At 48.5% G+C, this 17,753-nt stretch overlaps 1 protein-coding gene across 1 annotated transcript; it reads right to left on the reverse strand.

Annotated features, from left to right (window-relative positions):
• Positions 1 to 1,454: 1,454 nt before the first annotated feature.
• Positions 1,455 to 13,368, reverse strand: GEM (GTP binding protein overexpressed in skeletal muscle). The gene is made up of 5 exons (XM_035011534.1): positions 13,265 to 13,368; positions 11,579 to 11,915; positions 5,368 to 5,444; positions 4,270 to 4,474; positions 1,455 to 2,820 (listed from the first exon to the last, which is right to left on the reverse strand). Exons 2-5 carry the CDS (start codon positions 11,904 to 11,906, stop codon positions 2,543 to 2,545), a joined length of 888 nt encoding a protein of 295 aa, XP_034867425.1. The 5' UTR covers positions 11,907 to 11,915; positions 13,265 to 13,368; the 3' UTR covers positions 1,455 to 2,542.
• Between the last annotated feature and the right edge of the window lie 4,385 nt (positions 13,369 to 17,753).

Here is a 17,753-nt window from a genome sequence, read left to right on the forward strand (position 1 = left end):
TCTGGGGAGGGGCGTGTGCGGCGTGGGGGATGTGGGTGGGGTATGGGATGTGTGGCGTGTGTGTATGGTGTGCATGTGTGTGGTGCGTAGCGTGGGTGGGGGTGTGGTATTGTGTGGAGTGTGTGCTATGGATGTGGGGGGGGGTGATGTGTGGAGGTGGTACCACGTGGTGTGTGTTGGTGGCACCAGGGGATGAAAAGAGCTGTGTCTATAGGAAACAGTTTGGGATCCTGAAAGATGCAAAGGACTCCGAGTCACATCTGGACTCTACTCCAAGCCCAGACACAACATCTGAACTGGGACAAGCCATCTATCCCCCTGAACTTGCTTGCTGTAAAATGGCCTGTCAACTTCATGGGCCATTTGGAAAGTCTATTTACGAAGAAACAGATAAAGGCCCAATATACACGAGGGACTGCATTGAAGAGTATAGCGGTAAAAGGGAGAAATAGCCGTCCCTGATTTTAAGGAGTTTCCATTCCATCTGGGGAAAGGCAAACATAAAACTGATTTATGCAGAATGGAAGGCGTATGACAATGAAAACAGACGTCTCTTGAGCTCTTCATGTTTAGCAGATTAAAAGATGTTCATCTCACACAATCTTACAGGTAGGTATTAGTAACAACCCCATTTTGCAGAGGAGAAAACTGATGGTCACAAAGGTTTCGCCTTTGCTCCAAAGACACACTGATGTTAAATGGCAGTGACATTGCCTGAATGTTCACTCTTATCCTCTCCCTGGACTGTTTCCTCGAGCACTGCGAAGAGGCCAAGTGCACAGAGATGGGCACCTCATGCTCAATTTGGATTTGGAAAAAGGAGAGCGGGCCAGCAGAACTGAGTTCTAAGGCTGTGGCTTTAGGCGATATTCAGAAACATAGGGAGGGGAGGTGCCAGAAGGTACACGCAGGGGCCACTGATGTGAAAGGGGGACACCGGGTCATCCCACTCCAGCAAGGGGTCACACGCAGCCACGGGAAGGTCAAACTGATATTAATGCCATCAAGGAGAATTTGGTTACAGTCATGCCTGGTAGATTGCAGGCTGAAAACCACCTTTTTTTTTTTTTTTTTCCTTCTTTGCCCCCTAATCTAATTTCCTCTAATGCTTTAGTCAAGCTTAGGGCCATGAGCCTTTGGGGAGCAAAGGTCCATCTGTTCAGTCAGGAATTTGCCAAAGTAAAAGATCAATCTGGCTTTTATTGTACTTAGCATTTAGAGGACCCCAAATACTTCCCAACTGTATTAGCCAAAAATAACTCTGCATTATTGTGAGTCATGGTTCCGAAGGAGAGATGTCAGGGATAGTCTTTGAAACAAATAACAATGGGGCTACCACCAATGAAAAGAAGAAATAAAATAACAGGTATGTTTCTGTAGAGTGTGCTTGCTCTAAAAACAAACAAAGAATCATAATCGTCTTATTTGGGGAGGAAAAAACATTTAAGAATGCCTTTTTTTCCCAAAGATTTTATTTCTTTTATTGTAAGATATATAGGTAAAAACTTGCATATTCTGAAAAAGATAGAAAATGGTAATAAAATGGACACTTTTCCTATTAAGAAATATGTTCATAAATATGCTTTATCAAATGTTAAAATGGTTATTATTTTGCAAAATAACAATAAATAGAGCAGAGCTGTGGCATATAAGGGTCAACCCAAAATACTGAAGTATTTGTTTTGTGTTTTATAAAAATTCAGACCTCTGATTATATTTCAAAATTAGGCATTTTGCACTCCAGGTTATCAATAATTCAGATTTTTAAAATATATTCATGATGGCCCCAAGACCTTAAAAACAATGAAAACACAAAAGATGGTTTGACTAAGTAGAATTTAAGTAATTTTCCCCTCAACAAAAAATTTAAGACACAAAAGCCAAGATATGATTTTTGATCCCTTAAGTGGTACCCCTATCAGTTCCCAATTCTACAAATTTCTGGATCCCCAACTATGGGCATGGAACAAAAATTGTTCGCTAAGCTTTAGTTTCCAGGAAGGTCCATCATTTCTTTTCACAGCTTGATGGAGCAATAATAGTCATGATTATGATGAGCCTGGTTCTACAATCCTAGCTCCACGAATATAAGGTACAGAGAAAGAAATTCTCCCTCCTTTGGATAAATCCTTTGACAGCTTTCCTGTGTTTGTCTATGGCCCACTGGCCTCAAATTCATGTATCGGAACACTGGGTGACATTTTAATAACAAAAAGTTCTTGTTCTGAGCATTCTTTTGTAGGCTTCAATTCTCTACTATCCAGAGGAGAGAGCAAACACATGTGAACCCCAAACACATCCTCTGATGAGTCTTGGGTGTTCAGGTAGCAAGGTCAGGCTTTTCCTGTAAATAAATACTGATTTTACAAAGATCTTTCGTTTCCCATGCATGATGCTGCCCTTGAGGCTAACAAGCTAATTCCCAGCTACAATGGGGGAAACCTTATCTAGTAATACTTAAGGATCCAATCTAATATAGATTATCGGTCCCAATGGTGTTCAACGATGTCCATAGGGGGACATCTGGGGTGACTCTGGGGGCCTAGAGCACAGAGAGGTCATGGCAGGATTTGGACTTGAGCTTGAAGGCCATATTCTTGTTGTTTTTAGCCACAATCTTGCCCCAGAAGCGCCGGGCTTTCCTGGGGATGCTCTCCCTCCTTTTCTGGTAGGCCAGACGCCGCTCGTTCTTTTCCTTGCTGTCCCGCCGGAGGCGGACCTGCCGCACAATGCCCTCAAACAACTCCTTCACGTTGTGCTGGACGGCCGCTGACGTCTCGATGAACTTGCAATCAAACACCACAGCACACGCTCTCCCTTCTGGGGAGGAAAGGAGGGGAGAAGAAAGTCAGAGGGGCTCCATGGCCCAGGCCAAGTTAGCGGGCTCCGTATTCGGAGCTGTCGCCGGGCAACTCTAGGTCAGGCGGCCACATGGTGGTGACAGTGTCCTCCCAGCACACAGGGAGGCGGTCACAGGAAGCTTCCCGCAAGCAGGAGAGGTGGGCTCTAGAGCTGGTCCACCACAGATGCACTGTGTGGAGGTCCAACTGCATCAGCCACGGTAACACCAACTCAGTAAAAACCGCAGCCTTCACTTACTGCACTTACCATGTTACTGGAAAAACACATTCTCCCTCCCAGACAGATGAAGAAACTGAGGTCGGGGGTGATCTTTAAAAACATGAGGGAGTTCACACAGCCTGTAAGCGGCAGAAGTGAATCCAGGCCTGCTTCATCCTCACGCTCGGATTCTTAACGCTTTCTGCTGACTCAGTTTCCCCGAATTGAAAAACAATCCTACTCTTTGACTTTCCTCTCTTAAAAAATGATGTTAAAGCTCTGATGAGGTTATTTTGAAAAAATGTTGATGATTTCACAAATGTACAATACAGTCTCCTGCACACTGTATAAACAAGCTTTTCTGGAGTGGCCTCCGTGTCAAAAGTTCCGTTGTGTTCACTGACCACGTATCCAAGTTTGGCTTAGAAAAAAATGATCAGTGTAGACAGTCGTCTCCTAAGAGAAAGACATTCCCAAGCTAGTTGTAGACATTAAGTCTTCATCAGGTTTCTTTCCTCCCGAGTGGGGCCTGGCAATGCAGGGTTTTAATTTTTACCATTGTACCAGGAACCAAATCTGTATGTGGACAATAAAATCTCAAGGGCCCCCCGTCCCCAGCAAATAGGCGATATCCCTGAACTAAGCATGAAGATGTCTAGGTGACACCATCAGATTGATGCCTTCACGGAAACTTAGGAAGCAAAAGGCAAGGGGCGGGACGGTGTTCCTAGGGTCTCCAGGAACCAGAGGCAGCCAGAGTGGAATGCTTATTCTCAATGAAACTCCCACAGTGCCCCCACATCAGAGTTCCCATCCTTCTTACATAAAGACACTACTTCTATTTCCCTGAACTCCTAAGAGCTCCCCAGAGAAGAGAAAAGGACAAGGAGAAAAGGCTGGGGAGTGCCAGTAAATCCAACCCCCCCCAGCATAATCTTTTCCCACAAGCAATTCCAGGCTGGGGAAAATGGGAATCCAGCAAGTAGCCCAGATGGACAAGGGGGCGGCCATCAGCACAGGGATCATCTGCTGGGAATGCTGGCATCTTCTACACAATACTCCACGGAGCATTTTAATAATGAGTCCCTGGTGCCAGCTTCACGAAAGAAGAAGGAAAGAGGGAAGTAGGAGACTGGTGAAGGAAAGGGAGGTGAAGGAAAAGGAGGTGACCCCGAGAGGGTGTCCGTGGTGGGGCACCACCCCTCTCACCTGATACAGACACTTCCCGGCACCGCACCAGGTCACTTTTGTTGCCCACCAAAATGATAGGAATGTCCTCAGTCTGCCGGGCCCTGCGGAGCTGGATCCGCAGCTCAGATGCCTTCTCGAAGCTGGCATGGTCTGTGATGGAGTAGACAATCAGGTAGGCATCCCCGACTTGCATGCAGTGGTCCTGGAGCCATTCATTCTCCCCCTGAAAAAATGAGAAGAAACTCCTTGAGCTCGGTGTGCCTGGGAAATGAAGCGTCCTTCGCAAAGAAGCGATCTGTGTATCCTAAGGTTTTTACTATCCAGTTCCTCCTATAGCTTGAGTTGATAAATTATACAACAACTTTGCCAAACCACATTTCCAATTTCTAGCTAATCTACCAAAAATGAGCCCTCTCTGACTTCCAACAACTCCCTTTTGCCTTTTCCCAACTGATGAAATTTCAAATCCTTCTGTGAGAAGAGGGTTCCCAACCAAGAGAAGGTCTAGCATAGAGGCTCAGAAGCCCCAAATCTTTAAAAAGCAAACGTTGAAGACGAGTATTAAGAATGTCAACTTCAGGGGCGCCTGGGTGGCTCAGTTGGTTAAGCGACTGCCTTCAGCTCAGGTCATGATCCCAGGGTCCTGGGATCGAGTCCCACATCAGGCTCCCCCTGCTCTGTGGGGAGTGTGCTTCTCCCTCTGCCTCTGCCTGCCACTCCCCCTGCTTGTGCTCTCTCTCTCTGTGTCAAATAAATAAATAAAATCTTTAAAAAAAAAAAAAGAATGTCAACTTCATATAATCTGGTTTTATATAGCTTTAAATGATCATCCATCCTTCTTGGCACTTTTCCTAAAGCAGACAGACGTTTTTGTCTTTTTTTTAATAGAATTAAGGGCAAATCACTGCAACTTGCTTATTATTCAGAGCTCATTTGTGAATGGCCTCTTCTTGAGAACAGTCTCCTACTTCAGAAAAAAAAAAAAAAAAAAGCTAATCAAGAAAATGAGCCCACCTCACCTAGAACACTGAAAAGGACAAGGTCACCCTTGCACCAAACAGCCTGTTGGAAGGCAAGCCCTGAAGGAATTTACGGAGAGCTACAGGCTCTGCATACCTTATTTTCCCACATGTCCAGGAGTATAATTGTTGCACTCTCCCCATCAACAATCAGTGTTCGCTCGTACGTATCTTCTGGAAAAGAAAGAACAGCAATACTGGAGTCAGGAAAATAGGCAACACTTTTACCTGAGTGTCATGTAGGAAATTATGTTACAAAGTAAGCCTACTAAATATGCAATTAATTATGCAAATATGCAGATACTCACAAAGGCAAATTACTATTTCTTAATCACCTTCCACAACGTTCTACGTATGTTCCTCCAGTACTTCCTGAGCAGAACACCTATGTCTTCTGAATATGTCTCACTGAGCCACTTGAAATGAAGGCTTTCGTTTTCATCATTCCTAGACCTTTGCTCTAGGGAAACCATCTATAAGGATAAACTCACTGAGAGCTTTTGACTCCGATTCAATGGATGATGGCTTGAGAATCACCCAAGGGAACCGTAAGCCTCATTCGTAAGCCTTACATGGAAATTCACTGTACCTTTCAGTGGGGGGATTACTGGACATTCACTGGCAATTTCAGGAGCTCTGGGCTCAGAGACATTTTTCCTGTTTTGAGACACGCAAGAAAAAAACCTTGAGACTGTCCCTGTCTTGGCTGAGGTTTGCTCCCTCAAAAAAGTACAGTTCCCTAGGAATAAACAGGCTTTTCTTTTTCCATCTTAAGTACAGCCTTAAGTGCAGCCTCCAGCTCCACTTGGTAATGGAAACTTTCCTCCCTGTACTTGAGCCCAGTCTGAGTATAGGTGAAGGGTGAGCAGTACGAGGGGCCAGAGCAGCTCCAGCCCACAGAAATCAGTTGGGGGGGAGGGTTGGCTGAGTTAACTGGGATTTTGCAGAAGTGATTCCCATCAACTGCATACAAAGAAGCCCATCCCCACTCTATTTTCACAGTGAGGTTTCCTGTTTTGAGTTTCATCATTTGAAAATTATGATTTTCATAGTGATTTTTTTTTTTTTTTTTTTTTTTTACCATTTTTCTTGCTGCTCCTCTTGCCTTAAATCTGTTCCCTGGAAAATCCAAAAGGCTTGCGCCCTTACCTCCTTCCAAAAGCGCTCCCTCACCATCTACTTAAACTTGCAATACATCTTCCCTACCAATATTTTACTCCCTTCCAGTTTTTCTTCATCGTACTTAAAGGTACCTAACATGCAATCCATTTATTATTTTCTGTCCCTCTCACCCCCAGAACGTGAAGGCAGAGATCTGCATCTGTGATGTTTACTGCTATACCCCCAGCACCTCCCCCCACCCATGTAGGGCAGCGCTCAGCATACTTCAGGTGGGCAGCAAATGCTTATCGAATGAATGAATGAATGAGAACCACAGCACTGGGGATATAAGCACAAGCACGCCTGAGTAGAATCTGGATGCCATCCCTTTTTAACTATGTGCCTCTGGACCACTGAAGTGCTCTGGGCCTCAACTTCTTCATCTACGAAATGGGACTGATAACCATATTCATGCCTTAAGGCCGCATGACCATTACCTATGTTAAGCCTGGGCACAAAGTAGAAAGGCAATAAATATTAGCTGCTGTCCTCACTTGTTCGGATGGAGGAGGCTGGTTCTTGCCACACGTGGCATTTCCTACCATAGCTAAAAGCCAGCTTAAAAGTGCCACTTGGGGAAACCAGAGCATTTCTTATTTTATAGGAATAAGGGGTTTATTAAAAGTAATGCTCCTGTTTAAATGTTTCTTCATCTAGGAAATGCAGTCAGGGGAGGGAAAGGAAAGAAAACACAGACAAATGAGAAGAAAGTTAACCAGGGATGGGATGGCTCTGTCTTTCTGTCAGTCTCCCTGCCTCCACAAGGTATCATTCTAAGCAATGGTAACGGTGTCCCCACTGGGGGATTAAAAGTCTTTTATGCCCATCCTGTCTGCCATGCACAACTTGCAGCATGATTGGGATCACAGTGCGATGCACAATCTGGCTTACTGCACAGTATGACAGAGTATGACTCAACAGCATATTTATACAGCCAAATGGAAATGGTCAGAGCCTAAGCAGCACAGAAGGGGGGCCGGCTGACTGCCCCTTGCTACCTTGGGCTTCTTCTCTTTTCTCTAAAAGCTTTCCCTGTGCTCAGGAAATCCAAAACAGCACTTTCTCTGTCCTCAGCCTACCACTCACCACCCAAAAGCAGGTACAAGGGATTCACCAGGGTCCCCAGCAGTTCAAAGAGAAACATACCTACCACACTGCAATAGCTAGGGGAAAAAGCAAACCCAAACTTTCCCTTGGTTCACGAGGTATCAGAACATCAGCCTAGAGAAAAAGTGGTTTAAGGATTACAACTTAAAAAGTAGATGCCTAACTGCTTTGCTGTTCTGCCAAGATTCCTGGACTTACCCTTGCCTGAAAATCGTGCGGCAAACCCAGGAGCCGAAAACAACGTGTCTCCAACCCTGCTTCACTGCGTGTGACCCACACCTAGGTTTACATACTGCCTCTGGCTACCAGGCCCACGGATTCTTCAGAAACACTAAGCATCCTGCTTCCTGGCCCTCGGCTAACCAGGAGAGGGCCCTGCCTGCACCCAAAGCTCTAGTTTCTCTTCCTCCCCTTGTCACTCACTTTTTAGCCTTCTCAAGAGCTAATCAGGTGGGGAGAGGGGAGATAAAAGAATATGAATTCTATGGGCGCCTGAGTGCCTCAGTCGGTTAAGCACTGAGTCCTTTGAAATTTGCCCTGGGTTGAGGTGTGTGGAGAAAGGGTTGAGGCCTATTAGCTTGTAGGGCTTTTCAGGATCCTGGGTCTGGGGAAGTCCTCTTTTCTCCCATGCTCTGGGGGTGCACTTGCACACTCTGTGTAATGAGAGATCATCCTCAGGGGGTAGGCTGGAGCTCCGATGACTGGGTGACCGTCGCTATCTTCCCTGGACTAGCACACCTTAACCTTTCATTTGACCCCCACTGTGCGTGGAGGGCCCCCCGGCCCAGGACTGGTTCCAGTGCCGTGTGGGACCTGCACAGGCATTCTCTCTCACGCTGCAACGGGCTCCTGCAGCCTCTCAAAAGCTCTGAGGCTCCAACATCCCTCTCCCCCAAAACTCTCAATGGCTCTCAGCTTTCCTAGCCCAGGAGATGCCAACAGGCCCTGAAGGAACACCTGCTCTAGGAACACTGTCCTCGCCTCCTGCAGCGTCTCATAGGGCCCTGGCCAGGAGTAGGACGAGAGTGGATGGGGACCAGAAGTGACTGAAGTGCCAGTTTGAGAAGGTAAGTCCAGGGAAAGGAACGGTAGATTCAGAATCGGCTCTTTCATTCATTCCGTACTTCTACATGCCAGGCACTGGGCTACATGCTTAGTATATGTTCTCTCCTTGACTCCTCTAATGTCCTGTGAAGCAGGGATGGTCCGTTTCAATAACGGGGAAGTCTGACGAGGGTCAGTCCCTTGTGCGAGAGCGCTCAGCTACGTCCGAATCCAAGCTGGGCTCCCAACCCACACCGACAGCCTGAAGCCCAGTGCTCCTTCCAGACTCTCCGTGTGCAGGTGCCATACCTTCCCACCCACCTCAGGCCTTCCAAGCCCCAGGCATTCTTAGGGTCCAGCTCAGAGACCGCCTCTTCCATGAACCCCTTCCTGATTTCCACAGCCAAAAGTAATCTTTCCTCCTCTGATTTCCCACAGCACTGTCCTTGTACCTCTTTCAAAACACTCATCACACCCGATCTTGGTGTACAGATGGTGTACATCCGTCTCTATCGCACATACTGTAAGCATCTTTAGGGGGAAGCCCTAGGACTCTTTGCACATCCCCGTAGTGATTCACTGAATTACATGGTGTATGTTCACTAACTATTTAGGAATGAATGAAGGGATGAATAAATGAATGGCATTAAATGTGTAGAGAGAGTCATAAGATTATTGCAATATAGCTGTAACAACATCCATCTTTATTAGAAGAAAATCTGATGAGAGTATTGTATAGAGGATTTTTTTTTTTTTATGGTTAATGCTGAAAAAAGAACAATGTGGGGGCATGCCTTGGAAAACCTTCTTCTTTGGAAACATGAGGCCCCTAGTGGTTCCAACAGCTGCCTACAGATAAGAGATGTAATCCTAGACAGTATAAATTAAGTTACTCAAATAGGACACATTAGATAGGATGGGTCAATGGAGAAGCTTCTTGCCCAAGATTCTCTGAGGAGGTAAGCATTCTCCCTCTCCCTCCCCACTTTAAATAAAGAGTTCTCCCAAATACCGAAGACTGCCTTCCCAGATTCCAGGTATGAGTTGGTCTTCTTAACACTCTATGCCTATGGGGATGATGCCACCCCCCGAGAGGTACCACTCCACTCGAATGGACATTTTTGAAAGTCTGCTACCCACTAAATTTTTCAAGACCTCCCTCAAAAAACAAGACTCCTGGTTGATCTCTTCCTTCCGTCAATCTCCCGAAACACTTTCCTGTTACTTCTTACGGTATTCACCAATTTCACCCTGCTCTGAATTACAGCCACTGACACTTCACTTGTTCCTGAGAGGGTGTCCTGCATCCTACACGTCACTGGGTACCCCGGAGCCTGGCACAGAGCCAGGTGTGCACCTGACACTACCAGCACGTGGACGCCAAACCCAGGGGTTGGTGGGCACAGTGAATGCACACAACCAGGTCTGACTGCCGGCCAGACCACGGGCTAGCTTTATCACCCTGGGAAAGTGACGTGATGTCATAAGCCTCCATCTCTCCACCTGTAAAACAGGGATATTAATACAAAATTGGCTCGATTTTTGTTTTATCAGAAAAAACTTAGGAGAAGTACTTCGTAGAGTGTCTGGCACATAGCAGGTTCCCTGTCAATGGCAGTGTAAGGACACCACGGAACTAAGATGACAAAGGCCTGAGCTCTAATTCCAGCTACCCCACTGATTCTAGGTAAGCTACTTGGGATCCCTGAGACTCAGTTTACTCCTATGAGTACAGGAATTTTATAAGTACCAAAATTAACAGTAGCAGATACAAGGTACCCAATAAAGCGCCTCTCCCATTGCAAACATGCATTCTAGATATTCGTTCCTCCCTCCCTTTCTCCTATACCAACAGTCGCCCACCAGCCTTTACAGAGAAAATCAGCCTTCCAATACTGACCCTATTTCTCCTTGACTCTCATTTAGCTATCCCTGAGATTCCAGAAGTGAGGAGAGAAATCAACGTTCTATCAATGAGTCATCATTTACAGTCCAGATCAGGAGCTGCCACGTGAAGCAGTGAACTCCCTGACCCTGGAGACAATCAAGAAGCAACGGTTGGCCAAAATGGGCTGACAGGAGGGAGGAAGGAGCAGGACTCCTGTGCGTCAAGCAGAGGGCAGAACCAACTCATCACTAAGGCAGTTCCCTACCCTGGGAGTCTGTGATTCAGCTGTGAGTTGCAAGTGAGAGTACAGACCATGCCACTCGGGCAAGCACTGGAAGGTTCTTCCTTTATGTCTATAGCTGCAGATAAGGATCTGTAGCTCCCCTGGTCACGTACGCTAAGATGGAAGCTGTGGCTAAAAGTCACTGTATGAATACCACTGATGATCAGGATCCTCATACATGTATCTGAGGAACACATGCATTTTTGTGACTACGTCACCTCAAATCCGTTTTGCAAACAGGCGAGTCTTAAATATTTTAAGTGAGATTGTACATGGAACATTGTCTTGAAAACCTGTACATATACAAACACATGTATCACCACTGTTATACTTAAAAAAAATTTAATATTGCACTATTTCAAATATAGATATTAAACTATTTTACGCCCTCAAAAGCCTCTAATAATGGTGGAAACTGATGAACTTACCCTAATAGCTTTTCAAATCTGTTTGGTTTTAGGTATAACCGTGCAAAAAAGCTGTGTCCATACTGAGCTCTTGAAAAGTCCAGGTCAGAGTTGGCAAAAGCCAGAAGTGGGATCCTGACCCTCTGACTCTGCCCTCTTTAATTAGTCTACCCCCCCAGTCCCCGCGGCGCTGGTATCTAAGAAATTCCCTTTCTGGCCCGGGTTCCATCTAGGAGCATTTCCATTTTCCCGTCCTGAGGCCCCATGCCAGGGCTCTTCTGGGGACTCAGCTTCCCCAGCCAGTGCCAGGGACGCATAATCACCGCTCCCACCTCTGCAGATAAACGACCCACCCCCTCGCTCTTTCGGACTGGACCACCGCTGATGGACAGAAGCCCACTGGGGCTGGGCCACCTACCTCCCAGCACCTCGCAGTCGCTGTCCATGCTGTCATGTACACCTGCAAAAATGTTGGCCAGAGTGGACTTGCCCACCCCCTGCTCCCCTATGAGCACCACCCGGTAGTAGGTGCTCCCCGACTCGGAGGAGATGACGGAGTCTGTGGAGTCAGAGGACCAGCTCCGGCGGCAGTGGTCCTCGGGGCCAGCGGAGTGGCGGCTGCGCTGACTGCACTGGTGGGGCTCCTTCTGGACCATCAGGTGCCTGCCGTCAGCCGGGATACTCCAGCGCTGCTGCGGCCGCATGCCCACAGTACCCTGGCGCATGGCGACATTGTTCAGGGTCATCGCTGGGTCCTGCAGAGCAGAGCAGCCGAGAGGCACACATCAGTGAGCGGGAGCCTGGGGGGCTCACCACACAGTCAGTCATCAGTGGCACCTCAGCAGATGGGGTGACACCCAAGTAACCCTGACATATCGGAACCCCAAGGAAACTGTCCCCAAATCCAAGAGGCTTTCAATTAGTAACCAGCTCCTCAGGCAGACTGTCGTTCACAAAAAGAAAGAAGTACCGTGAACAACACCCACTGCCCCCCTGCTTCCTCCATCCTTGAGCGAGCCTTCAGGAAGCCCACTCGGCACTGACACACGGGCAGCCCGAGCAAACCAGCAGCCTTCGGAGAGGGCTCGAAAAGCAACAAGTTAATGGAGCTGGGGACCGGCCGGCCAGGTTAGCTGCTCTTGTCTAAACATGGCTCTTCATTGCACCAGCGTCCAGCGGGCTTCCGTGCCTGGGTGGCAAACACGTGGCAATGACCTCACTCCCTCTGGCTGCACTGGACAAGCACTTATTGGAACTTCCATGTTTAGTAAAGTTGCCCTGATGCTCTCCAGCTGCCCGAATAAGCTATTATTTGGGGGCAAAAAAGAATTTCTGTCTGAGGTTCATGCCTCAGCTCTGCCCTCTTGCCCACAGACATCATGTTTCAAAAATCCCAGCCCCAAGCCCTGTTGTTCCCGCAGGGAAATGACCTGCTCACGTTCGGACCTATCAAATTGGCAGAGAAAATGCTTCACTCTCACTAAACCACGTCCACTCCGAGAGTTCTTCAACCTTCCTGAGGAAAATCAGAAGGCCAAAGACCCTCCTAAATGCCATGGAACAACTTTGCTCCAACTTTCCCTTTGCAAGCCTCCATCCCCTTGCACGGAGGTTTGTTCTCTCGGGCTACTTGACATAAAGCAGAAGCCTTCTCGTTTTTCATAAGCAAGATCATTCGTGAGAGTGAGAAATGCACACTCCTCTTCCCAAACTCACACCCACACTCCACACCCCAGCACGCCGGCCACTAACGGGGATGACCGTCGGTTTTTCAATCTCATTAAGCCGTGCCTCAGTTGGCCGGCTGGCATTCGAACAACAAAAGCATGACGTATCAAGCGAGGGCTGCCCTCTGACCACAGAGTCTGCAGGAGGAGGTGACCTTCCTACTGAACTGAACTAAGGAACCTGATACAAATGGCATCCTTTGCACCTTAAACTCTGCCCCCCGCCCCCGAACAGAAAACCACAGAGCGCACGGCAAGTTCCAGGGCCTCTGCTCTCAACTTAGAAAGTTGTGCGGGCCGGGAACGCCCACTCCGTGCCCGCGCACTCCCCCCGCCGCCGGCGTCGGGCGTACCCCCTTCCCAAACCGCCCGCTTACTTGGCTCGGCCGGGTGGGCGCCCGCGAGGCCGCGTGTGCTGCGTGGGTGCGGGCTACGATGCCGGGGCCGCCGAGCGCTCGGTGCTCGCGCCGTGCCCGCCGTCCGCGCCGCCGCCCGCAGCCGCCGCGGCCCCGCCGTTTATAGCGCGCCGCCCGGCCCGCGCCGGGGCTTTTCCGTGACGTCAGCGCCCCCGCCGGGAGGGGGCGGCTCTGCAGCAAACGCGGACTTGCAGCCACTTCGCTGAAACGGTTACTCGGTCATGTGACCGCCCCTCTCGACCTTTTGAAAAATAACGACCGTTCCATCCCGGGCTCCTTTATTTATTTTATTTTATTTTTACCAGGTGGGTCTAAGAAGCTGGAAAAATACACGGAGTGCCACTTTTTTTTTTTTTTAAGATTTTTTATTTATTGATTTGACAGAGAGAGACATAGCGAGAGAGGGAACACAAGCAGGGGGAGTGGGAGAGGGAGAAGCAGGCTCTCCACTGAGCCTCCCGATGCGGGGTTCGATCCCAGGACCCTGGGACCATGACCTGAGCCGAAGGCAGACGCTTAACGACTGAGCCACCCAGGCGCCCCCACGGAGTGCCACTTTAATCGCGCTTCCCGGCAGAGCGCTGCCGAGCTGTCGGGACACAGGATGGAGAAAGAGGCAGGTTTGAGTTGGGACCCCGGCTTGGCCAGAAAAACGGGGACCGGCCGGGCGCCCGCGGAGACTTTAGCCTCCCGGAGGGGGCTGCAGCCGCCTTGCGTGGCCAGGGCTTGTGTGAGCCTCACCTGCTGCCCGGAAAGCTGCCTCTACCTGCCTCCTGTCTCCCTCTCTCTGGAGGACGAGGGAGGAAAGCCCGGCATCGCTTTACTTCCCTTCTCTGGCACGGGCCCACAGAGACCGGGCCGAAGAGAGGTGACGGAAGGGGACAAGACCTTGAAAAGGGCAGTTTTCTTTTCTTTTTCTTTTTTTTTTTTTTGACAGAAACAGCGAGAGAGGGAACACAAGCACGGGGAGTGGGAGAGGGAGAAGCAGGCTTCCCGCGGAGCAGGGAGTCCGATGCGGGGCTGGATCCCAGGACCCAGACACTTAAGGACTGAGCCACCCAGGCGCCCGAAAAGGGCAGTTCTAAAAAACAACTCGATGAGGGGTCCAAGCAGATTGTGCTAAATGCTGCTGGCGCTGCTGTGGGCCAGGATGCGGAGGCTCCTCAATCAGGGGATTTAATCAGCGCTCCAATCAGCAGCATCGCTGGGCGGTGGCACGTGGCAAGGAGTCAATGCCTCCCAGCCGTGGGGGGAGGAGCCCTGAGCCAGACACGGGGGGGGGGGGGGGGGCGCCGCGCTCTTCCACCTCCACGCCAGACTCCCGTGAATGAAGGGCACAGGATAAATTATAACTATTACTACCACCATTTACTAAGTACCTCTGAGTACCTGTACTGAGTAGGTAGTGTTAGGCCTCCGCAGTACCTCAATCCTACTACAATTCTGCAAGGTAGATATATTGCTACCCCCATTCTATGGAGAAGAACACTTGGCCAGAGAGCTTGCCCAAGGTCATGCAGCTGGTGTAAGTGGCAAAGTCAGGGTTCAAAACCTGGTTTGCCTGACTCTTCGCACTGCACCACCAGCTGAAGGGTTTCGGGGACCTCTTTCTGGGACATGGGCATTTCCCAGACACTGTGTTTGGAGATGACACGGGCCTTTCCGACACATCCATCCACTTTTCCAGCCAGCTTCATCTCTGGGTTGGCTGGTGGCTCCGAGAAGCAGCCAAAGGCCCCAGCATCTATTTGAGTGGCTGGCCTCTGCTGTGATTATAGTCCATTCTCAGTTATCCTGCATGCAGTTACCTGCTTTGGGGATTATCCAAGTGACCAGCTGCTGAGAACTGCCAGGCCCCAAGCTGGCAAAGGTGGGATTCACGGAGTAATAAAAATTTAGAGCTCATTTAGTCCCAGGTGCCTTGGCCCCAGTCTCCTACTTTCTACATAAGGAAGTTGAGACCCAGAGGGATGACTACCCCTCAGTTGGTAGTAACTAGCCGGAACTAGAACCTGGGTATCATAATTTCCTGGATGGTACCCTTCATTACCATCGAGTTTTCCTTCCGGGTTTAGGTAGGAGAGGATGGCCACAGATGTGGGGAAAGGAGAAGATTGGGGTAGGGTTGTCTGGGGGAGGGAAAGAGATCATCCAAGAATATATAGCTGACTCCATAGTAGAACACGTATAGGGGCGCCTGGGTGGCTCAGTCGTTAAGCGTCTGCCTTCGGCTCAGGTCATGATCCCAGGGTCCTGGAATCGAGCCCCGCATCGGGCTCCCTGCTCAGTGGGAGGCCTGCTTCTCCCTCTCCCACTCCCCCTGCTTGTGTTCCCTCTCTCTGTGTGTCTCTCTCTGTCAAATAACTAAATAAAATCTTTGAAAAAAAAATAATAAAACACCTGTAATTTGTGAATTATCTGCATTTCAGAATTTACCATGCTTTTTCCATGCTGAACCTCCTACTCTGTCAACTGGCCTCAACAGGCACATTATGTGGCTAAAAACCAAGAATAAATCAGAGTCTATAAGCATTTCATATAGCCTCTCAATGCTACTTTTGCCATTGATAAGAACCTAATTCTTCACATTAACAAGAACCTGATTCTATGCCTAGGCAATATCCACTATGAACTGTTTTTTGTTAGTAGAAGTGAGGCACACCAAAGAAAACAAATTCTAAAGACTGGTGGGGGCTGGGGAGGGGGACTTTCACTCCACTATTGACTGGGTAAGTACAGCAATCGTTTGAATAAAAGAATCTACCTTCTTAAATTTTCTGTCCCACGAAAAGCCAGATGGGAAAACAACTACTTAGCAAAAATTTCAACTGAACAACAGTTAAGCTGGAGTATTTGGGCAAAAATCACAGTTATACCTCACAAAAAGTGCATTTGAGAGCCAAATCTTAGCCAGCAGAACCCCAGCTACCTTGTCCAGGATTCCAGCTCACTGGGACCATCTAAGGGTATGGAACTGGAGGAAAGAAAGGTAGAATCAGGGCATTCGGACAAGTGGCAAGTTCTGAAGAGGAAAATATTGGCAGAATATTGTAGTTTCTTATTCTATGAATTATTCTTTCCATATTCCTTCTGGCAACATTTGAAGGCGTCCTGGGGTTCTAACTAACATGAAGATGAGTATCGCTAGAAGGCAGAACTCAAAACAAAAATAACATTTACTGATACGCACGACTTATCTCAGTTAATCCTCATCACCACTGCACTTCCCCAAGTTTTATGGATGAAGATGATGAGGAAAGAAGTGAAATCACCCGGCCAAGGTCACAGAGCTAGTAGGCAGCAGAGCTGCTCTCTCTGGAGCCACGATCTTAACCTGTTCTACTCAGAGTAGGGGATACACTTGAGCCCCGGTCCCATGCTGGCGCCTCAGGCCATGCCCGCCCCCTAACTCCCCTCAAAAGAGGAGTTTTTATCTGATTGGCCAAAGCCCATGACCTTCACTGGGCCACATTTTACCGATGGGCCGGCTTTCTTTACTTAAAGGCACGAGCCATCTTCTTCCTCTCTACTCTCTGGGTCCCATGCACTGGATTAGAACATGAACTTGGGGTTCCTTTAAGGCCCTGACTACCTCTGTCTCTGTCACTGTCACTCTTTCTCTCAGAATATAGACCTGAGCAACCAAGTCCCATGATTTCAAAAAGGGATGAGAGCAGGTAGAAAGAAGTGGGGAAGGAGTAGAACATTTGACAAGGGCTGTGGGTCGGGGCATCAGGGACCCGCACAACCATTAATAAAATATTACTTTGAATCTCATCCCTTGAAAACTCTGGAGGGAGGGGAGATGATGGGTAGACCAAGATCCGTACATCCTTCAGTCGGTAATATGACCCTAAAGGCAAGCGACTCACTCAGGTCTACAGTACCAGACTGCCTCATCGACACTGGACACCTACTGCAACCAAGGGGCGCTTACCCATGCCACCAAGTCACGCTACTCAGTGGCAAAGGGGACACTGTCCATATGCTCTCCCTTTTCCACCAGCAGAAGATAGATTGCAGACTGGGCATCGAGTAGGTGATAAAATAAATGGGTTTTTAAATTGCTTTTTAAACGTATTGCGTTTCCACGCCTTTAGGCAAGGCATGTTCTCCAATTCCCATTAGTCCTCACTAGCCCCTACCATTTTCTACCCCAGCCAACTTCCCTCATTTGATTATTTACCTGGACCCAAGGGCATCTGACTTTGTATCCCCCGTAAGAGCTGTAACAAACGGTAAGGAGGGGATTTAGCATCAAACCCAGGCCTTACTTCTTAGGCACACAGATGCTGGGGATGTCACTAGACCCCAGAGGCCTTGACTTCTGTCATTCTGGAGAGCTACTGAGTGTGGAAGTGCTTTGTCAACCACAAAGCACCATGTCAATGCCAGTGATTATGATTATGACGCAGGAACCAAAGATTGGATCTGGGCCACCTGCCCTCGG

This window comes from Mirounga leonina, unplaced genomic scaffold (assembly GCF_011800145.1).
Source record: "Mirounga leonina isolate KUSES-001 unplaced genomic scaffold, KU_Mleo_1.0 Mir_165, whole genome shotgun sequence".
Lineage (NCBI taxonomy): Eukaryota > Metazoa > Chordata > Mammalia > Carnivora > Phocidae > Mirounga > Mirounga leonina.